Source organism: Conger conger, chromosome 6 (assembly GCF_963514075.1).
Source record: "Conger conger chromosome 6, fConCon1.1, whole genome shotgun sequence".
In the NCBI taxonomy this organism is placed as follows: Eukaryota; Metazoa; Chordata; class Actinopteri; order Anguilliformes; family Congridae; genus Conger; species Conger conger.
The window spans coordinates 27,559,733-27,579,876 of record NC_083765.1 but is presented as its reverse complement, the minus strand read 5'-3'; the positions used below and the strand labels follow the sequence as shown (position 1 = coordinate 27,579,876).

The following is a 20,144-nucleotide window of genomic DNA, read 5'->3' as shown; positions in this document are numbered from 1 at the left end:
TGAAGAAATATGTGTTTCTTGGTTTTTAATGTTTTGTGAGGCCATCATAAGCCGGCTGATGGATATCGCCTTCATGTTCGAAATTTAGTAAACAAAGCTGCATTGGTTATTTGCGGTGTTGCAGTTGCGGCGGTGCGTGATTGATTGCGGGATTTTACACACAAACAAGAGTGCATTTTTGTCTCAGACGGATAAGGGCTACAGTAACGATTATCTCCGTGCTCCTACACAAGAGGAAGAGATAGCGACCGAGAGGGGGGAATGGAATGTGTCAGTTTATACCTGCTCTGTCAAAGCAAAAGATAACAAACTGAGGGCTAATCTCTCTTTAAAAAAAACCAAAGACTTTACCTGAGGAAACAATAGAAGGTTTGTCATAAATCTGGACGCCTGCAGAACTGCTACGTGAAATCAAAGACTTTTATCGCGCTCGGATATGCGAGACACCAGAAACGTCTGTACAGAACGCGGCCCAGCTCTAATCAAAGAAAGGCTCTCTGCAAGCGTGAGACGTCTCGCAGCATCCAGTGAGTCACCGTCGACATGAGCGGGGTCACCTGCGCGGAAGCGTTTTGCGACAGCTGCTTTTCGTCTCGACACCCCTTTTACAGGAAGAAGGCGAGGCGATGACGTAGGCTCTGCCGAAGCACAAAGTAGCTCATCTCTCCACATACGAAATATCGATTCGCCTTAACTACCAGATTGGAGGCTGGAGCGATTCCTGTTCAATATTCTGTCTCCGCGGGTCTGCTGGGAGTCACACTGTGAATACACAGTGGCAGTGTGGGTCGGCTCAACGACCCGCCAGGCCAGACTGTGCCGGCGCTTGCTGTACCCTCAGCCACAAATGGCAGCATAATTGGTCCAGTGTAGGGAGGGGGGGGGAGTCAATCGGCAGGATGGAGGCGTCTCATTGGGCACCGGCCCCACCCCATGCCAGGCACCTGTGACTGAAGCCATTTTGTTTTGTCTGAAAAGTGGGTGCAATGAACACACAGTTGAGTGTTCTGACTGGGTCTTCTAGCTGGGAGGGACAGGGTAAAAACTGAGTAATAATTTCTCTCCATGACCATCTAAGGACAGCTTGGGTTCTTGAAGAAGGCAACATCCATATGAATTTTGAACATTATCGGTCCTAGATAATGCCCTTAATGAATGCACGCGTGAATGCTAATGCAGCTGTTGCATTATTCATGGGTCTCCCACAAGTGCGACTACAGGTGAAGCAGGTGGTCTTTTTTCCCCTTCTGTTTACCTCAATCCCACGCATCCATTTACCCTACAGGCATACTGCCCCCGCACAGCAGTTAGCACGCCTTCCATCCCCTACCTTCTTCAACCACGAGCATGTGTCTCTGCAGATGTTGAGGATTTTTTCTCTTGCATCTCACTGATGCCTTTTCACTCGGACATGGACAGGACTGACCCACCTGTTTCTGCTCGACAAGTCACCGCACAAACGGTTCAGATGCTTGCACAGAGACAACTTGTTGTCTTTGTTCTGCTGATAGAGTGAGAGAGAGAGAGAGAGAGAGAGAAAAGAGAGAGAATAAGAAGGCTTCAGATTTGCCACTGAAAGGAACGGGAATAACTTCTCCGGTGACCCTGCTAGGCCAGATATCGATTGCATTTTTTTTTTTTTTTTTTGGCAAACAAAGAGCGCGCTAAGGTTTCAGAGAGGCGGGAACAAGTTTTCCATTAACGCCTCCATTATGAGATAAAGCGGAGCGGAGCGGGCTTGGCATCGCGCGCTCCAGTTAAGCATCCGTTACCTCGATCGTATCGATTGCCGTATCTAAATTATATATCTCCCTCCGTGCGGAGTTATAGTGGATCCGTCCCCCTGAAAGTGGCTGCACTAACGTCTTGTGCTGCGCACGGATGCCCTGTTACCACTCTGCCGTTTGGCTTCCACAGTGCGCCCTGCGCATACTCTTTTTCTCTTCTGTGCATTGCCTGAAGGGTGCATGCTAAGTATGTAAGCAGAGTGGAGCTTTGGGAGGCTAGTATACCGAGCCTGCTTTCTTAAGACATATTGAGATCTCTGGCATTTGACTGCTCCTTTCCTCATGTGTGGCCGAAGGCTCTGCAGTCCTGGACACAATGAAAACAATGCATCAGACGGCGCTTGACAACCGCAAAATGACATTCTTCGGTCCGCCACGCCCACCGTTAAGTAGAGCGATTCATTTCCACAATGGCGGACAAAGTTGCTGGGGATTTAGAGAGGCGAGATGACGGAGGCCTTGTTATCGCCCCTCCGAGTGGAAGAAACAAAGGAACGCGCTACACCTGCTTGTGATTGTTTAAGCTTCTGCCAAAAGGCTTCCTCTCATCGCGTTCGTCATGTACTTGAACGCGCGTGCAATTTTCCACGCAAACCCCATTCTGGGTCTTCCCTTTGATGGATGAAGACCCTTTTGGTCCTGAGACGTTTGTTGCCTGTGGGCCTGGTGGGCCTCCGCAGACACTGTGCCTTTTAAGCCCTAGCCAGGAGACAATAGGAAGCAGTAAAAAGCCTGGCTAGCAGACAGAGCTAAAAGCACAGTCTTTCTTTTGCCCCCCCTTACTAAAAAAATCCCCCCACCCCCACCACCCACATACAAACAAAACTTCACCCCACCACGGCATTTCTGGCTGGCTGAGCTCTCACAGGGGCTGCCCTGAAGTCATTTCTGCAGGGCAGTTGCTCATTTTTGGATAGATGGCCGGGCGTCAATAAGGTCGCTGGTGTGTCTCGGCGGGGCCTTTCTGCCTGCCAGGGTGAGCGACTAGCTCCAGCAGCTCCAGAAACGTTAGCAGTGGCGGCCATTACGTGTCTCTGCCTTCGGTAAGTGCCAAGCCGGTTACCGCAGAGGTACTGTACGCGTGCTCAGGCCAGCCCCTTCCTGGCACTGCTGCAGCACGTTACCGACAGGCCACGGGTGAACCAGGAGCCAGCCCTGAGCGTCTCCACCCACCTGCTCACAGCTGCTCCCCTTTACCTCCGCCTTACCAGAGGCACTATCTCTCTCCTTTTTTACACTTTTTCCCTCCCTCTCTCTATGGCTGTCCACTGCTTTGTTTTCTCTTCCCTATCCCCCCTCTCGCTCTCTCCGTCTCTTGCTCCCTCTCTCATTCTATATTGATCTTTCTTTTTCACAGAAATGGCTTATTTATGATTGCCTATGGAGATGGAGGGTTGAAGTTCTCTATCTAGTGAATGAAAGCCACAGGAAAGATGAGGTGAAAATCTCTGCCTGTCATGGAGATTGGGTGAAAACAGGCTTTGATTACAGCGGGTCACACTTTCTTTATCTCCTCCAGCGCGCTCCTATTTTTTTACCACGATCCCAAAATAATTACCTTAATCACTGAATGTAATTTCTCAGACAATGTCCACAAAAAAGTGAAAGATTAATCTTGGTATGTTGTATGTAAAATATATTATGCTTGTCTTGTGCAAAGTTATTTACCGAACATGCCATAGGGGTCTGCTTTCTCACTTTGCTGAATTCGGCATCCATGGCTGGGAAATGAATTGTTTGCGTTTCTTCCATATTTACTCTGTCTCCTGTGGATTTTTCCAATGCATTTTTTTTTAACTGTGATTGAAAAACCCAGTATGATATGTTTACAATGAGACTGCTGACATGGGCCTCTGCCTGTTATGGTGATTGCATTGACGAAGACGGACACTGAAACAGCATATAGCTTGTCCTAATGGTGTATTTGCATGGCTGTGATGTCTCTCAAGTGTCTCCGGTCTGTGGCTCGAGATAGAGAACATGACTGTCTACCAGTCCAGCTACCAAAATAATGGCTCTGAGAAATGCTTGACCCCGCCCCCTTGTACCCATAATTCCTGCCTCTCTTTCATGTGAGTTTGGCAGAGGAAATGGAAAGGGTGGGCAAAGATAAGGAGGGAGGGTGGTCTCTTCCTTTATGTTGTGACTTCCACTGAGACGGCATTGCCCTTTGTTTGCACAACCACTAGAGCAGCGCTACTCAACTCCACGTCCTGCGGGCCGCAGTGTCTGCTGGTACTTATTCCTACCGTGCGCTGCACCACCTGATTTCACCAATCATTGTACTTGCTTGGTTCAGATGAGCTGATTGGTGAAATCAGGCGGTGTAGCGCACGGTAGGAAAAAGTACCTGCAAGTTGAGTAGCGCTGCACTCTCTTCAGTCAGGGCTGAAGACTAACAAAACATAAAAAATAAAAAAAAATCTTATTAGTCCCTTTCACCTGAATGTTTTTATACTTGTAAGGCAAATAGTCAGACAAAGTCAATATGCAGCTCATCCTTCACTCAGTGAACTTTTGGAAAATTCTGTCTAGACTTCAATGAGTGTCATTTTCACATTCCATTCTTCTTGTAGATAAACACTGTGCGTCTGACTGTTAATAGCCTCCGATTCACTGAGAATTGAACAAACAGAAAGCTTTATGTGAAAGAGAAGGCACTGTTTACGGCCTAGGTAACACATAAATGTTTGTTTAGCACTGGAACCTTTATTGTTATTGATTAGCATATTGAATAGTAATTCGGATAAAATGGAGACATTGACAGCCGTACAAAGTCATTATTTCCAAATCTATTTTATCTGCGCTTTTCTTCGTGTGAATGCAGTGATTTTGAAAGAGAATGTGGATTTGTTTTGACCGAGTGTAAGACAAAGAGCTGCATCCAGGGCATAGAGAAAAGACAAAAAAATCAATGATTCACAGAAAAAATAAAATCTTCTGTTTCTGCAGCAACATGACGGGTGGTATGCGTGCTGATATTTTCTTATGTCAACAACAGCCATCTGTTAATGTCAATTTACACCCAAGCAGTGAAACAATGTGAAAAGGGTACATGACAGAACACTTGATTTTTCTTTAGCATTTGAGAGCCAGGGTGCATCCTTCCTGCCTCTGTCAAAGTTGGAGGGCTCTGTTTTGACAAAGCAAGCAGTATGGTTGAGCACAATGTGCAGAGTGCTGTACTGTAAGCGTATGGGGGTGTTGAAACTGTTTTTACAACAGGCGAAGATGGTAGAGGAGGCTGCTAGGGGGTTGGTTTTTACAAATCCCTATTATCTGCAGGTTCGGCTAGGGCGGGACTGCATAATAGCGAATTAAATTGTGAATCTTTTCCCCTTTAAATCAAACCCACCTTTGTGGAAGCTGCGGTATGGTCATTTCAGCCAGTCGCAACAACGTAGCTATTTATCCTATACAGACAAGTCAGTATTCACCACCATAACTAACACTGGGCTCAGACTGTCTTTGTGTACTTTGTTCTCTTGCTGCTTTGCATGTGAAACAGGGCCAGAAATATGTGAAACCAGATCAGAAATTGCATGTACCTGAATTGAATGGAGCAGCCCCACCCATTACTAGTTGAACCTTCAGCCTTGGAAAGCTATACTTTGTCTGGTTGCCATGTGGAGACATATATTTCCCACTCACCCACTGGCCATGCCCTCTTTAAGGAATTGCATTGCTTGTGCAAGGCGAGGGGATGATGTGTTGGTGCCATAGAGGAGAGGTTCTGTTTATCTAGTTAAATCTCTCTTTCTCAGCATTGCAGTATTTTTATTTTTTTCCTTTCTAATTGATATTTAAACCTTTGCTATTGTCACATATTAGTCTATGGCTGGCAGAGTTTCAGGGAATTATTTTATTATTCTTTTTTTAATCTTTCCTTTTTTTCTTACCTCATGTTGACAGGGAACTATGTGCTCCCTCTCCAGTTGCAGGAGGGGCTTTAATTAAGTCGTACCTGTCACTACAGGAGTACTGTACCGGCCTGTGGATTCCCACTGTGAGATAAATGCTAAGGCCAGTTCTAACAGGTTGGCTGGTTGGCAGGGGGTCTGGGAGACAGGAGAAATGTACCGCTTTGAAAGAGCGGGAAAAACGAGGCTAATGCCGGGAGCTATGGGAAACTTCACGCTCGCGGCTAGTGCCATTGCTGCAAGGAGGAAGACTGGGCCCCCCATAAAAATGTTAAAATCCTTCTCTCTTTGTCGTCACCCTGCAAAAAACAAAAAATAAGTCAATCTCAACAAATATTATATTTAGAATTAAAATTATTTCAATTCTTTTTTTTTCCTAAAAAAGCCAATAATATTGCCAATGCGATAATTAAAATTTCACTTAAAATGTCAACAAACAGTATCTTAAAACAATGTATTTTTTCTGCTTCAGAGGAAAATCTCTCATTTCAGGACAAAAACAAAGTCAGACTTGCAGTGCATCATACATTTGTATGTCCATGTAGACATGGGTTCTCCTCCGTACAGTAGGTGCAGTTTTTTATGCCTGCGAGTTGTATTTGTTTGTGGTACTGTGAACAGTAAATAATTCATTCCCCAAGTGCCCAGGTTTTACCGTCAGAGGCTTCCTCAGATGTTTTAATTGACGACCGCAATACATTTAGCGGCCAGGCCGGAGCCCAGCAAATTGCCGTGGCTGCTGTAGTGTATTTCAGCACGCCAAGCGGGTCAATATATTTTCATCCTCCTCCCCATCATGTCCAGCCTTGACTGTTTTCATTGCTCCACCGCCTGAGAGATACTGCTGATCCCGCAAACTGGAAACCAGCTGAACCGCTGTCGATTGGAGGAGACGCACCGAAATCAAAGAAATTATGACACTACCAGTGTCCAGGACACCAGAAAATCCGACCCGCACCGCCAAATTATGCATTTTAGCCCCCTTGCTCTCCATCTTAATTTCTCACTGCCCCCAAAGCTAATTATTCAATTTCAAAAAGATCGGCCATGTTCCTTGTACCCTTGGGCTCAGCGCTTTAAAATCCCCCCGCTGAGCTGCAGAGCAAAGCGCTGGCTAATGTAGCACTGGGAACCCATTTACTGCCAGCTTTCCCGCAATTCCGTGTGGCAAGAGGGCCCCAGCAGAACACCCAACTGTGTGAAAGAGGGGATCATGGGGAATATTAGCAGGCCATGGGGGATAATCTTCAGGAAGGAGGTTCACTTCGGTCTCCACGCCATCCGTAAAACTGTCACTTTTTATGTTCCCTACTGCGTTGTCTTTTATTTCTTTTAATTAAAAGAGAATGATTTTAGAGAGTGCCTAAATGACTGACCAAAGGCTATAAACTATATGCGTAAAGTCTTAATGAAGAAATACGGTCCTCACTTTTGCAAGCTGCGTGGGCATTTTTTTTTTCCAGGGGAATCTTAAGTGCAGAAGTACCAGTATGCACTTTGTATGTATAACTTTTTGCAAAACTACATTTTTTTATGTACCATGTATTGAGAATGGGTGGGTCCTATGCCAACAGGAAGTAAAATATTTGATTGGGAGTAAATGTATGCTTCTGAGGGTGTTGCTGTGTCCTACTGTGACCCCCTCTTCCCCCCAAGACATTGAAACAGTCCACTCATTTTTGTGGTTTGTTTATGAGCAAGTTTGCTTTTTGAATATTTCTCTATTAATTACATTCCTTCCATTAAGGGGGTCAGGAATGGGCGAGGTGTTATTCTGCAAAGAGTACATAAATTAATAGATATATCTTGATTGAAATTCTTTGTTGCTGGACGAATGATTCTTTTTTCCCCATGGCAGTTTTTCATAATCATTACTGTACAATATAAGGAAATGTAATTACTGTATCCATGGCACCCAAGATCATGTGGCAGGAGGGGGTTTGACCCTGGCAGTAATTCTATTGGATGTTTTCCTGGAGGACATGAGAAAGCACTGAAAACAGAAAGTAGTATCATACTTATATAAAAGCAGATGTTCTCCATTTTGAGTTGTATCACAGGTCTGTTGGTCTGAATTGTTCGGTATCCTATACAGCTGTAAGTGAACAACACTACTACATATAACACATAAAATGAAGCTGCCATACTTTTGCACTTTGTCTGAAGGTTTAAGAGGGTGAGTATTTGCAATGCATGGTTTATAGCCGTCTAATGTGACAAACATCACTTTGAATGGATTTAAAATGTTAATCACCGATGCCATCGAAAATGCTATCCTGAAAATGGCATAGCTGTTAGTCAGCAGTTTACAAGGAAAGCGTCTTTTGTCATTCAGCCCATTATAACTGCCGAGTGACAAAAATGTTTCTAAGCCCTTGAGTTGGTGACCGAATCAAAATTCAGTAGCTAAGTGTACCATTACCAGCATTCAGCTTGCTCTCGCGTGGTAATTTTTAGCCGTCTTCCAAATTGAAAATGGCCGCATCCTCTCCTGTCCCCTCCACAACTGCAGCGCCAAGTGGACAGGCCCAAGCAGAGCGACACCGTTAGTGGGTCACAGCGAACGCACGAGGGCCTTCAGCTTCCTGTCCTGCTATGTCACATTTCCTTACTGTACTTTAGCAAGCTCGCTAAATTCAACAGTACTGACTCAACACTCACTACTGATTTAATATCTTGAAAGAATCATCATTTTTATTTTCGCCAATAAAAAGTAAAAAAAAAAAAACAGATGATTGTATGTTTGGTTTGTATCATGTTTCTAAAGAAATATAGGGCTGTTTTTTCCATCTGAGCAGTTTGAGTATGTAAGGGACGTATTTGACCCTGGTGTGTGCACTGTACGTGTGTTTATATATTTCTTGTACCTGACTGGCTCTGAGACTCCATGATTACACTGCTCTCAGAGCTCAACACACTGTGAATAACTGAATGACTCACCCACTGTGTGATTGCTGTCCCTGGGCTGGGTACACTCCCATGCACTGCACTGTGGACGTAAAAGCCCTGCCTGCGAAAAGCATGGCCCTCTTTCATCATAGGCTGAGCCCGTGGTTCAATGTCATCAGTGCAGAGATCTCACTCTGTCATTAACGTACCTGTAAAAATAATTCTCACCTTTCTGTTGGTTGACACTTTGCTGTCCGCGATGAAGGATTTAAAATTGGCATGCAGTGAAAACTAGAAAATGTGGCCTTTTCATTTTTCTTTGTTTTTTTGTGTTACGGTGGGGGTACTGCTTTTTTCTGCAACTCCTTTAAGTTATATTAGGCTGCAAATGTATTCCTGTATGGAAGAAATAGTGATATTATCATAAATTCACAAAAATCATGCTCATTTTATGTGCCTTATATTATTATATTATATTATATTTTATGTTGTAAATTGCACTTATTTTATATGTATACCTCATGATTTGCATTCTTGTTTTAGCAATTTTTTTATTTACTGCTTCCTATGTTCACGTTTTAGGTTTGAAATTATTATTTGCTGCATTTTTCTTTAGTTTGTGATTATTTCCTTTTCTTTAGGTTCTCCCATGCCATCCTCTCTGTCCGGTCCATCCCCCGTCACAGAGCATGCACATTCTCAACCTCCATCACCCAATCTCCATGACAACCAGCGGCCGTTGCTAAGTACTGACACCGCCCGGCCGGTTCATGACTGTGACTGGGACGAGGAGTACACAGCCGGGCTGTATGTACCCGTAAATCAGGCCAGCCAGGCGGGAGCCTCTAATGGTAAGGCAGTGCTGCTCTCTCTGTTTCTGTCAAAATAAAAGTCAGCATCGCAGTCCTTTCCTCACATTCAGCACAGGAGGGTCAAATTAAAAGTGGGCCTCCCGTCATGTACATTACATTTCTGTGGATTTTATTAATATGTATATTTGTGGATTTAGATTTCCCTTTTTTTAAAATAGTTATCAGTGGTTCCTACAATCAGGTTTAATTACATGCTGTTAAGCTGACGCTTATTTTTAGCAATGTTTTGTAATATTAGCATAATGTTTCCCCATGGGAGTCATGGCCTGCCTTTCTCTTACTCATAGCTCAGATGCTGTAGAATAACATATTCTACATATAATATCGCGTATTGCTCTCAGTGCATGCAGTAGACTGACTGGCGTGTACTACATTTACCTGCTCACTGGCAGCCAGGTTGTGTGTATGTCTTGTCACACATTAAATAGATGTCTGACAAGAGTATTATAAAGAAAAGCACAATATACAGTGGAAACTGACAGAAATATGGCTAATTAAAACACTGCAAACAGCGCATATGGGAACAATGTGCACCTCTGTCAGATGGTGCACCAAAACTTGCAGAGTGTATTGAGCAGTGAGATGAGAATACATACCTCATACATTCTGTTTTTATTTCTGTCTCTCGCACACACACACACACACACACACACATCTTTCACTAGCCAGTGTATAGGCACTAATGTGAGCTTAGAATATGTCACACCAAGAGTGACATATAAGCCAAACACCAGCCAAATAAGATTATCTTCACCTTGGCACGTTGGACCTTCCGAACACACCCCTCTAAAAAACTAATACGTGCTTCCTAGCAGCACAGTAACAGACTTATTCAACCAGAAAAATACCATCAGCACATTATGACAGTTTAAAATTACATTTTGCATTGATAACATGAAAACCCACATTCTAGAGTGCTCTGCAGGACTGTCTTATTCATAGAGAGCTTGGTCAGATCAGATTGCGACTTATATTAATAGATAAGGCAAAGGGAACCAATTTTAAAGTCCTTGTCTTTCTGTGTTTATAGACTGGCTAAAAGTGGTGGCATTGGCATCCACTTTCCAAAGGGATATTGAATGCCGTGAAGTAAGCCAGATTTCCTAGTTGAGGTTTGACATTTTCTCCCTGGAAAAACAAGCTATAGCGTAACATTTCACGGCCATTAGCAATCCAGAGGAATGCAATACCGGTGAAAGAGACTCCTTCCATTACCGCAGACATGTTCAGAGGTTGGGTAAGAAGGCCAGCGATGATTGCTCCTTCCTCACCTGGCAGTAATGAGATGCTATCCTCTTAGAGGCATACTATGCAGGATTCTTACCTTGAAAATATTATACATTTAACCATGCCGAGGCATGACTATGACGCGCTGGCAATCTCTGTCTTTGTGCATCTCCACGTTTCAGAGGAGCTTTTGAAGCTAGCTCGCTACTGCGGATGTGGAGAAGCAGGAGTACAGCGAAGCCAAATTTCAGTCAACCTTCCAATTGCTTTTCCTCCCAGGCTATCGAAAAAGAATATAAAGATTAAAATGGTAAAACATATATGAATGGGCGGGGTTGAGGATGGTGGAGGAGATTGTAAGCACAGGACTATAACAAGGCTAAAAAAGTCTGCCTTTAACGACAGCGAGCATACAGACCCAAAGGGGGCGGTCTCCGAGAAGCCATGTCCTTCAGATCTTGTGTTCAAAGGACAGAGACGCCTTTTTCCTTGAATAATCGCAGTATTATTTCCACATATGAACCCGTATGTTGGTGACTGAACTGATTTTTCAGACAGTTCAGTCACCAACAAAAAAAAAAAAGATCCAACAGTCCGCTGGGCGGCTGGCTCTCAACCCATATCCAAAATCCTCACCTCCCCCCCCCACCCCCGTTCAGCTGTGGGTTTGATTCCTGGCCACATCACTTTCTCTACTGTCTTCCCATCTCTGTCTGTAGCCCCCTCTGCCTTCCTCTGAGTAATACAGAAAAATACAGGCCGTCTGCTCTCCTTTTATATAGAAAGAAACAAATCAACTGAAGATTGAGAGCCTTTCTGAAGCATTGTGCTCGTAATGAAATTCAATCAGTGGCTTCTGACGAGTTGCCGCCTTTGACCCGGAGTGCTGGCCCGCAGTCCAAACTCTTCAAGCCAAGCTCCGGATGGAAAAGCTTAATCTCCACACCCATCTGCCACAACTTCAAATGAAGTTGGTGCTTTTCCCATTGCGCCCGCCGTACGCATCATCATCAACATGTTAATGGTAGGCGGCCTTTTTTAACGGGCAAAACAACCTTCGGCTCACAGCTTTCAAGCCACGCCATCGCCATCCGTCCTGAATGGGAGCAGGTTCCCGCGCTGCATTTGGACCTACAGTAAATCTAACATCCCTGCCAAGTACTTCCAGCATCCTCTCCGGCCTGCTCCCTCTGGAGCGTGCTTTAATTGTCAAAGAACGGGGGAGCAGGAGGCCGACTCCTCTTCGGTGCCACAATGAAGATCTGGAAAGAGATAGAAGAGGGTGGAGCGGAGGCACGCAAGAGGAGTGCAGTAGCAGAGGACCGCAGTAACTTCTACACGACCGCGGCGGCTTTTAGCATCTGGGGCCGTACGTCTGTGGGTGCTAAAAGTGTCGTTGAATGTCTCACACTGTACCTGACCTTACGAATTTGCATATTTGTATGTTACTGTATCACCACTTATCTCCCAACTAAAATAAATTACATTCAAGATCCCGGTCTCGTTCGTTTTAGCATATCGGGCTTTTTATCGATTCAGTTCTTGTTTAATGGGCTGCTGGTCTTGTCTGACTGTTCCACTGACATATATCCGATGAACAGAGAACTCATCCCCGCCCACGCTCCATCCTCCCCGCCTCCTGCCCCCTCCCCCGCAGGTGGAGCGTCGACCTGGAGCTCCAACTCCACGAGCGTTTCACTCTCCTCCCCGCTGACCAAGGAGCACTTTCGTCAGAGGCAGCGCTGATTTTACCGCACAGGGAGTCCAGTAACGTTCTCTCACACGCGGAGGGCTGGGTTACTGAAGCGCTGATTTTACAGTAACGTTCACACGCACGTGGGACGCTGGGTTCCTGAAGCGCTGATTTTACAGTAACGTTCACACGCACGTGGGACGCTGGGTTCCTGAAGCGCTGATTTTGCAGTAACATTCACGTACGCGGGGGGCTGGGTTACTGAAGCGCTGATTTTACAGTAACGTTCACTCACACGCAGGGCGCTGGGTTCCTGAAGCGCTGATTTTACAGTAACGTTCACACGCACGCGGGCCGCCGGGTTACTGAGGCTCCAGTTCTCCCGGCCGGCCTTTGTGTTCCGCGCGGGCTCATCCCTGGGGAAGAGGAACAATAGGAGGGGATGGGACGAGGGGGGGGGCAGGTTTGCCCTGTCACTTGATCTAGAGGCATATCGAATGTGAAGCTTTATTGTGGTTTTTTCTTGCGTTTCATTCATCCCCCCACAGAAGATAAAAGGGGAGGAACGCGAGTGGAACAAGCGCAGGAGTAAAACAAGAGGCGGTAATTAGCGCCGCTTCCGTGAAAGCCGGGGAAATTACAACAATCACCTCGCCGTGCATCATCATCGTCTTCAAGTGAACGCTGATTATGATGAGTTTGCAGGGAAATGCCTGTTTTCCTTTCATACGTTTCAAAATGGATTCCGCGGCTCACCGGTAGCTCAGGGGCTCAGTAAACAGTTCCCGAGGTTACACGGGGGAGCATATTGCATCTCACTGTGATCATTGGCAATTAGTCACATAGCATTACACTACCCTGCGTGTTTGAAAGTTGAAGTCCTTCGCAGCTCAAACGATACCTCAAGGCTTTGCAAAATTGGATTGAGTTTGACTGTAGTCAGTCGCGGAAAAAGTAAATCCCTGCGGGTCTAGTCATTCCACGTATTTTTCGTTTTTGAATGGCTTTGCAAATTGTTTGCCAGTTGCAGTTTTTTTGGTCCAATGAGGGTATGTATCACTTATGCTCATTATGTGCTAAGTGTTCTGCAAAGCGTACTAAAAGCCTGTGTATTTAATGCGTGTTGTCTAAGCTCTCCATTGTTGCAGAAAAAATATGCACCAATTTAGCCGCATTAAAAATACATCTTCCATCGAATATGCGGTTTTGCCGTGCTTTTAAACTGTGATCACCCTTTTTAAAAGCAGGGAAAGGCCAAGCTAGGTAATTCAGTGATTGGATTTTCCAGACAACTCCTGTGCCATGTCATATCAAAACAAGTCAAAATGGAGCTATAGGTGAGCTGGCTATCTCACTCGGATGGTTGCGTCAATGGGACCGCTGATTCCCACAATCCATCTGTCTTTACAATGCTCTTCTGCTGAGACACACCTCTGACAAAACATGATGGACAGCTCAGGCCAAGGCTAAGTTTTTCTTAAAAATCAATACTGGAGAAAGTACATTGTTGCAGATTTTGTTACTTATTTATTTTGTATGGATGGATTGCACAGACTGTACACTCTCAACAGAGTTAACCATGCATGATTGCAGGTGAATTTAATATATCTATATTATTGGCTGTAGACTGTGATTTATGAATCTGCTGACCATTGTTGTCTATTTTGCAGTCGTTTGCTAGCCGTACTGGCCAGCTGAATGCTCACTGGCTACGCAGTAGGTTTGATGTCCAGGCTTCTGATAGTTGCGCAGTAGATAACATAGCCAGGCTCTCTGGACTGTTCTCAGCAAAAATCCAGGGCCTGATTTGTTGGCCGCAGTTACTGGGGTAAATTTGAAGTGTTGCTAAGGAACCAATTGAGAAGCAAGCCGTAAACTCTGCACTGCCCTTTGAGGGCTTTCGCCTGTAGCGCCGTTCTGTTCTCAAGCCTGGCATTGTTAGCAAAACCCACATTTTACTCTACGGGGTGTTCACGGGCTGCACCATCACAGCATCGCTGTACGCCGCGTACATCAGTGGCTCGTAATCAGCAGGCCGTGGTGCAGTGAGCACCATGGATGGGCAGTTATCAATGCGTCTGACATGTGTAGATTGGCTCCCCTTCATCCTCTTAACAAGCTGCCTGTTGGCTTTTATTAACACATGGGCTGTGTTTCTCCAAATAAGCTCCCTCTTTGATGAGTGTGTTTACAGTCTGCCCGGGCAAGACTTAGCTGGGCCATTAGGACAGAGCGCGTGTCTGTCTGGTTATATTGTTGTGCATTCATGCTTGTCCATTTTTTCATCTCGTGTTTCTGGGTCTCCTAAGGCCCATGTAGATGTAAAGGCCTTGCATGGTCATGAACAGAGCATATTTTTGTTGCGCTGCACTAAGGGGCTCGTTCTGTCGTTATTAATATATACCGGATATATGGCTTTAAAGGGCAGCTAAAAAAGAAAAAATGCGGTAAATATATACTGCTTATATATGCTTATATACTCTCCTCTATGGCTACATGATACATTCTGTTATACTCAGTTACTGTACCACTTTATTAGGTGCACCTATATACCAGCCTGTTAAGCTACTTTGACTTTGGAATGATTGTTGGCGCCAGTTGGGGTGGTTGAGTATCTTAGAAACTGCTTATCTCCTGAGATTTTCAGGCACAACAGTCTCTAGAGTTTACAGAGAATGGTGCGAAAAACATCCAGTGAACGGCAGTTCAGGAGGCAAAAACGCCTTGTTAATGAGAGACGTCAGAGGAGAATGGCCAGACTGGACAAAGCTGATAGGAAGCTGACAATAATGCAAATAACCACACATTACAACAGTGGTATGTAGAAGAGCATCTCTGAACACACAGCACCTCAAACCTCTTACGTGGATAGGCTACAGCAGCTGAAGACTTAATGACTTAAGTCTAAAATATAAGTGTAATAAAAACCTAATAAAGTGCTCGCTGAGTGTATAACTCATCAGCTGTTCTTGTCCAAGGAGGCTTGTATACACAAGATAATTGCACTCAATTATTTACATATTAATTACAGTAATTACAATAAAATGAGTTTTTACATTTGTAAAGAGCAGTTGCAGATGCAGGTGGGTGGGGGGTGGGATGAAGAAAAAACTTGTGGTATTAGAAAAATACTTCAAAGTATATTTGCACTTTAAATGAAGTGTGTGCTGAATAGAAATGAAGTCGAAGAGGAATGCAGAGTCTGTCTCAGCCTGACCTTAAACCTCAAACGCTTTCTTTAAAAAAGTTACAGAATGAAAGACTAGAGCCAAGCTTGGCGTGAAGCAGCCAGTAGAGCTGTACGCATTGGCATGTCTAATCTACAAGGGCCCTGACCCTAACATAAGCCCCAACACAAACACTAGATAATTGCATAAGTTTTCTGCACAGGTGATGGAAGGTGCACTGAGTTTGGTTCCAGTACTTCTTGTTTGAATGCGTTACATGATGTTCGAAACAGCAAATCCGTAACCATCAGCATGTTAGTGTCGGGACTGAGTGTGCCTGACTTGTACTGGGAATAGTGTAAACCTGTTCTCTAATTGGTTTACAAAGACCTGGTACACGTTTTCTGTGCGTGATAGAGATGAAGGATTATGACGATGAAGCCCGAAGCGTGGCTGCAGAGTAATCACTTTTGCACAATGAGTTGAAACACAACCCCAGCGTGTGACATTATCGGCAATTACACAGGCCCGGGGGGCACTCGGGTACTGCCGTGGTCTGCATCTGAGTCTGCGTTGTGAGGGCCAGGACTGCACTGGGAGCAAGTGCGTTAGCCAGACGCCCCACTCGACTGCCCCCGGGATAATTACAGTTATGATGATCACAGACCTGCTACTTACCGTTTTTTCCCAGAGGCTCTAAATGGGGTCTCTAACACAAATTAAAAACATAGGTTTAATGTTCTGGGGTCATGTGCCGTTTTGCAGAACAAAAGTCGATGTGCCTTTTCAGCAACTCTTCATTATTTAAGGTTTTTGCTCACTGTGCCAAATAGTTTGGCGTGATAAGGATGGAAACACTCCGGACAATAAAAACGAGCTGATTGATACTCGTTGTTTTACATTTTTAATGAGCCACATTAAATAAGTTAAGGATTAATCAATGACTAAGTAAGGATTGTAACTCACATGCTGTTATTAACAGCGCAGAATGCGTTGAATGATTGCCAAATTGACATTAATAGCCTGCAGCCGCTTAATTACTTAAATTGTCTTGTGGTTCCCTGCACTTTCTCTGTTGTCTGAACAACTGTGCACCCTCTTAAGAGTGCATAATTATTTTCACCATGAGTGCTCTTTTACTGAACGCGCTATCACATGCCCACTTACGCTCCTATCGATCTCCCATAATGATATGCTCCCGAGTTTGTCAATATTTAAAAAGCACTTTGTCCCCCGGAAAACATAGACAGGCCACGCTGATAAATGTCATAACCTGGTGATATTTATCTTTTATAAATAGCAAACTGCCGCTGTGTTTGAGGTATATAGATCCATTTGGAAAAGATAATGAATTCGGATCCATATTTTACCTGGTCTGGGTAAATTATATAAGGTGTTTACTGCCAGCTGTGTTTTTACTTCACAATTCTCTCCAAGCTCTGTGAAGTGCTCGGCACTGTTAGATGTGTTTGAAATCTGTGCAGTTTGGGGCAGTTAGATGTGTTTAAAATCTGTGCAGTTTTGTACTGAGTTAGGTGTGTTTAAAATCTGTGCAGTTTTGTACAGAGTTAGATGTGTTTGGAATCTGTGCAGTTTTGCACACAGTTGTGTTTGAAATCTGTGCAGTTTCGTACACAGTTATGTTTGAAATCTGTGCAGTTTTGTACAGAGTTGTGTTTGAAATCTGTGCAGTTTTGTACATAGTTAGTTGTGTTTGAAATCTGTGCAGTTTTGTACAGAGTTCGTTGTGTTTGAAATCTGTGCAATTTTGTACAGAGTTAGGTGTGTTTGATGCCTTTTTTGTGTGTGCTTTCAGGTGTCATTCAGTTTTTGTTTGTTTTTGATGACAGACAGATATGTCTGTATATGACACACTGGTGTATGATAGACCTGCTGCATGTATTTCAGAAATGCTCTTGTTTTCTCCATTTTTTGTCTTTAAGGAGATGTGTGTCTGATTCTGTCTGATGGGAACTGAGTTCTGAAAGCCCAAGAGGTGGGGGGAGCTAATAACCTGATCGACAATAAAAGCCATTCTCTCTTCCACTCTAAACTCTCCCTGCCTACTCCTTCTGTGTCCATCTCTTTTCACATCTCTCCTCACCATCTCCCTCTTAACATGTTTTACTCTTTCATTCCCTGTCATGTTCCATTCCTCCTCATCTCTGCCTCCTTGAGTTTAAATGAACACAAGCAGCGCGTTATGGGCTACCAGCACCATCACACAGGGGGCCCGTGAACGCAGACTGTGGGCTTTGCTGTTGCTGGTTCTGGCTCCTGTTCCAGGGGCCATGTTCACTATTACATTAGGCTCCGCCAGCGCCATTTCCTTCAGTTTGACATGGAGGGATATTGTTGATACAAGGGCTAGGGTTGATGCTTGTTTCCCATGCAGTAAAACGTGAGAAGCGTGTTTTCGCGTATCGCGCAGTGCCCCTCTCCTGTGCGAAACGCTTCTGCGGACGCCGCGGTGATATGACACCGCTGTAACGTCCCGCTGTGTGGCGGACCCTCAGAAGCGGCGTCTCGTCTGCGCGCGGAAGGAGCTTTTCATTAGCCGTTTCTCTGCGGGCTTTTCTCCTGCTCACTCCCTGAGCTGAGAAAGTAAACACTCCGATATGAGAGACATTACAATTGGCTGTACTGTTGACAGATAACCCTCTCTGCAATTTCTGTCAAATCTGGAATGAAAGCCGTTGCTTTCAGTGGCTCCCCTCTACAAAAAGGCACAGTTTTTGAAGTGTCGGCGTAGCGTCTCCACGCATTATGGTGAAAGACCTGGCGTTCGTCAGTCTCTCAGTCAAAGGTAGGAGTTCCTCCACTTAAGTAATGCAAAGAACGCATGAATGAGCACTCTAGTCTGCTTTCACAATTAGAAGGATAAAATCTGACTTGGGTAATATGTGGGATTTCCATTTATTTTATTTATTCATGTTTTTGATAGAGCACTGGGAGGGTGGCCATAAGTGGGCAGCGTTTGTGGTGAAACATTACAGTAGTTACTCTAAGTGCAGCATACATTTGCTTCCCCACAGATAGTCTGTGCTTTTGCCATTTTCTCAAGTGGAGCGGACGTTGGCTGCTGCCGAACACGATCATTATAGCTTGGATTCCCAGTATTGACTCGCCGGTTTCGCGACAGGTTATTACTGTTGTTGTTGCCCTTGTTTTTGAAGTAGGTGTTGGCTTTTTTTATGGTTGGACTCTGCTCTCATCATAGCAGAAATCTCATCTTCGATTTCAGAGAAAAATCCCAATTTAAGCAGAAGGCAATGACAGACTGTCCCATGTTTGTGTGAAGTGGAGAAGATGGAAGATGTCCAGATTTCTTCTGGGTCATATCAGTGACATGAAGCAGGTGCACTTACAGCGCTAATGTGTGCTATGTAGCATATGCCATATTTAAAGAAATATTGGAAAATGAAGGTGTCAGATTCACCAGCATGTTCATTAGCTATGGAGGCCACAGAGTTGCTGTAGAGTCAGCTGCTTCAAGCCGAAGCTGTAATCAGACCAATCGGCTGGTCAAACGTCTGGCTCAGATGCAAATCTCTCCTCCACCGCCGTTCTCCAGGAGCGGGGCTCTGCAGGTGTTGAAGCGGAGCCAAGCTTCCCCGTCTGTCAGTCCCAGCTCGTTCACCCGCCCGCCAGTCTGCGTTCAGTGCGCCCCGCCGCCTTCCAGCGCCCAGCCCTTCCCGTTCATCAGCTGAAGTGTAAATGGTAAATGGTTGGCATTTATATAGCGCCTTTATCCAAAGCGCTGTACAATTGATGCTTCTCTTTCACCCATTCATACACACACTCAGACACCAACGGCAACGGGATCGAACCGGCAACCCTCCGACTGCCAGACGACTGTTCTTACTGCCTGAGCCATGTCACCCCCTGAGTGTCCTCCCTGAAAAACGACGGTGGGGTTATGAGGGCCGCTCGCGGTGAACGAGCGTCCTGGCAGAGTGTGGACAGCGCGGTGCCAGCCTGCTATACCCGCCTGCTGTACCCGCCCTACCCCCCTCCTCTCGGCGAGCAGTGGACCGCCCTGCATTAGCGCTATACTCCCTCAGTGAAGGGCTGTTCTGAACCGTCCTGTTCCTCTGCTCAGTTCAGCTGTGAGTGGGGGAGAGGGTAATCACCATGAGCCACATCCACACTGCAAAAAAGGGCCGTCTTAACGAGCATTCTAGTCTTGTAATAAGACTTAAGATCTTATTTTTTTCTCTCATGTAGAAAATAATTTTTGTTTTCAGTTACTGTTTTGCGTGCAAGTGAAAGTGAAATGTTTTTACCCCATTGGCAAATCTTGAAATGCGTCAAAAAAGTAAAAGACTATTTTAAGTCTTAATACTGGGATTGACTTTTGAGGTTTTTGCAGTACAGTGCAGGTTTTCAAAGAAACATCTTCCTTCCTTGTTTTCCAGTCCAGAAGGAGACTGACCTCATTTACCACCACCCTTACTACCATGGATGTGCCATGCCCTGTGTCTAAAAATTTTCCCACACCTGCATTTAATAAATAAAATGCACTGCACCTATCATATGAAGTGCAGAGAGATAGGCCAGGCAGTTTAGGAAGGGGTGCCCTATCTTAC

General features: G+C 44.9%; 1 protein-coding gene across 1 annotated transcript in view; it reads left to right on the top strand.

The window, feature by feature from the left end:
- The window catches only part of tenm3 (teneurin transmembrane protein 3), a 252,324-nt gene that overhangs the window by 126,922 nt on the left and 105,258 nt on the right, over positions 1–20,144 (top strand). Inside the window, exon 4 of the mRNA XM_061244374.1 lies at positions 9,238–9,447. Within this exon, the coding sequence (XP_061100358.1) occupies positions 9,238–9,447 (210 nt within the window). The remainder of the gene's footprint in view (positions 1–9,237; positions 9,448–20,144) is intronic.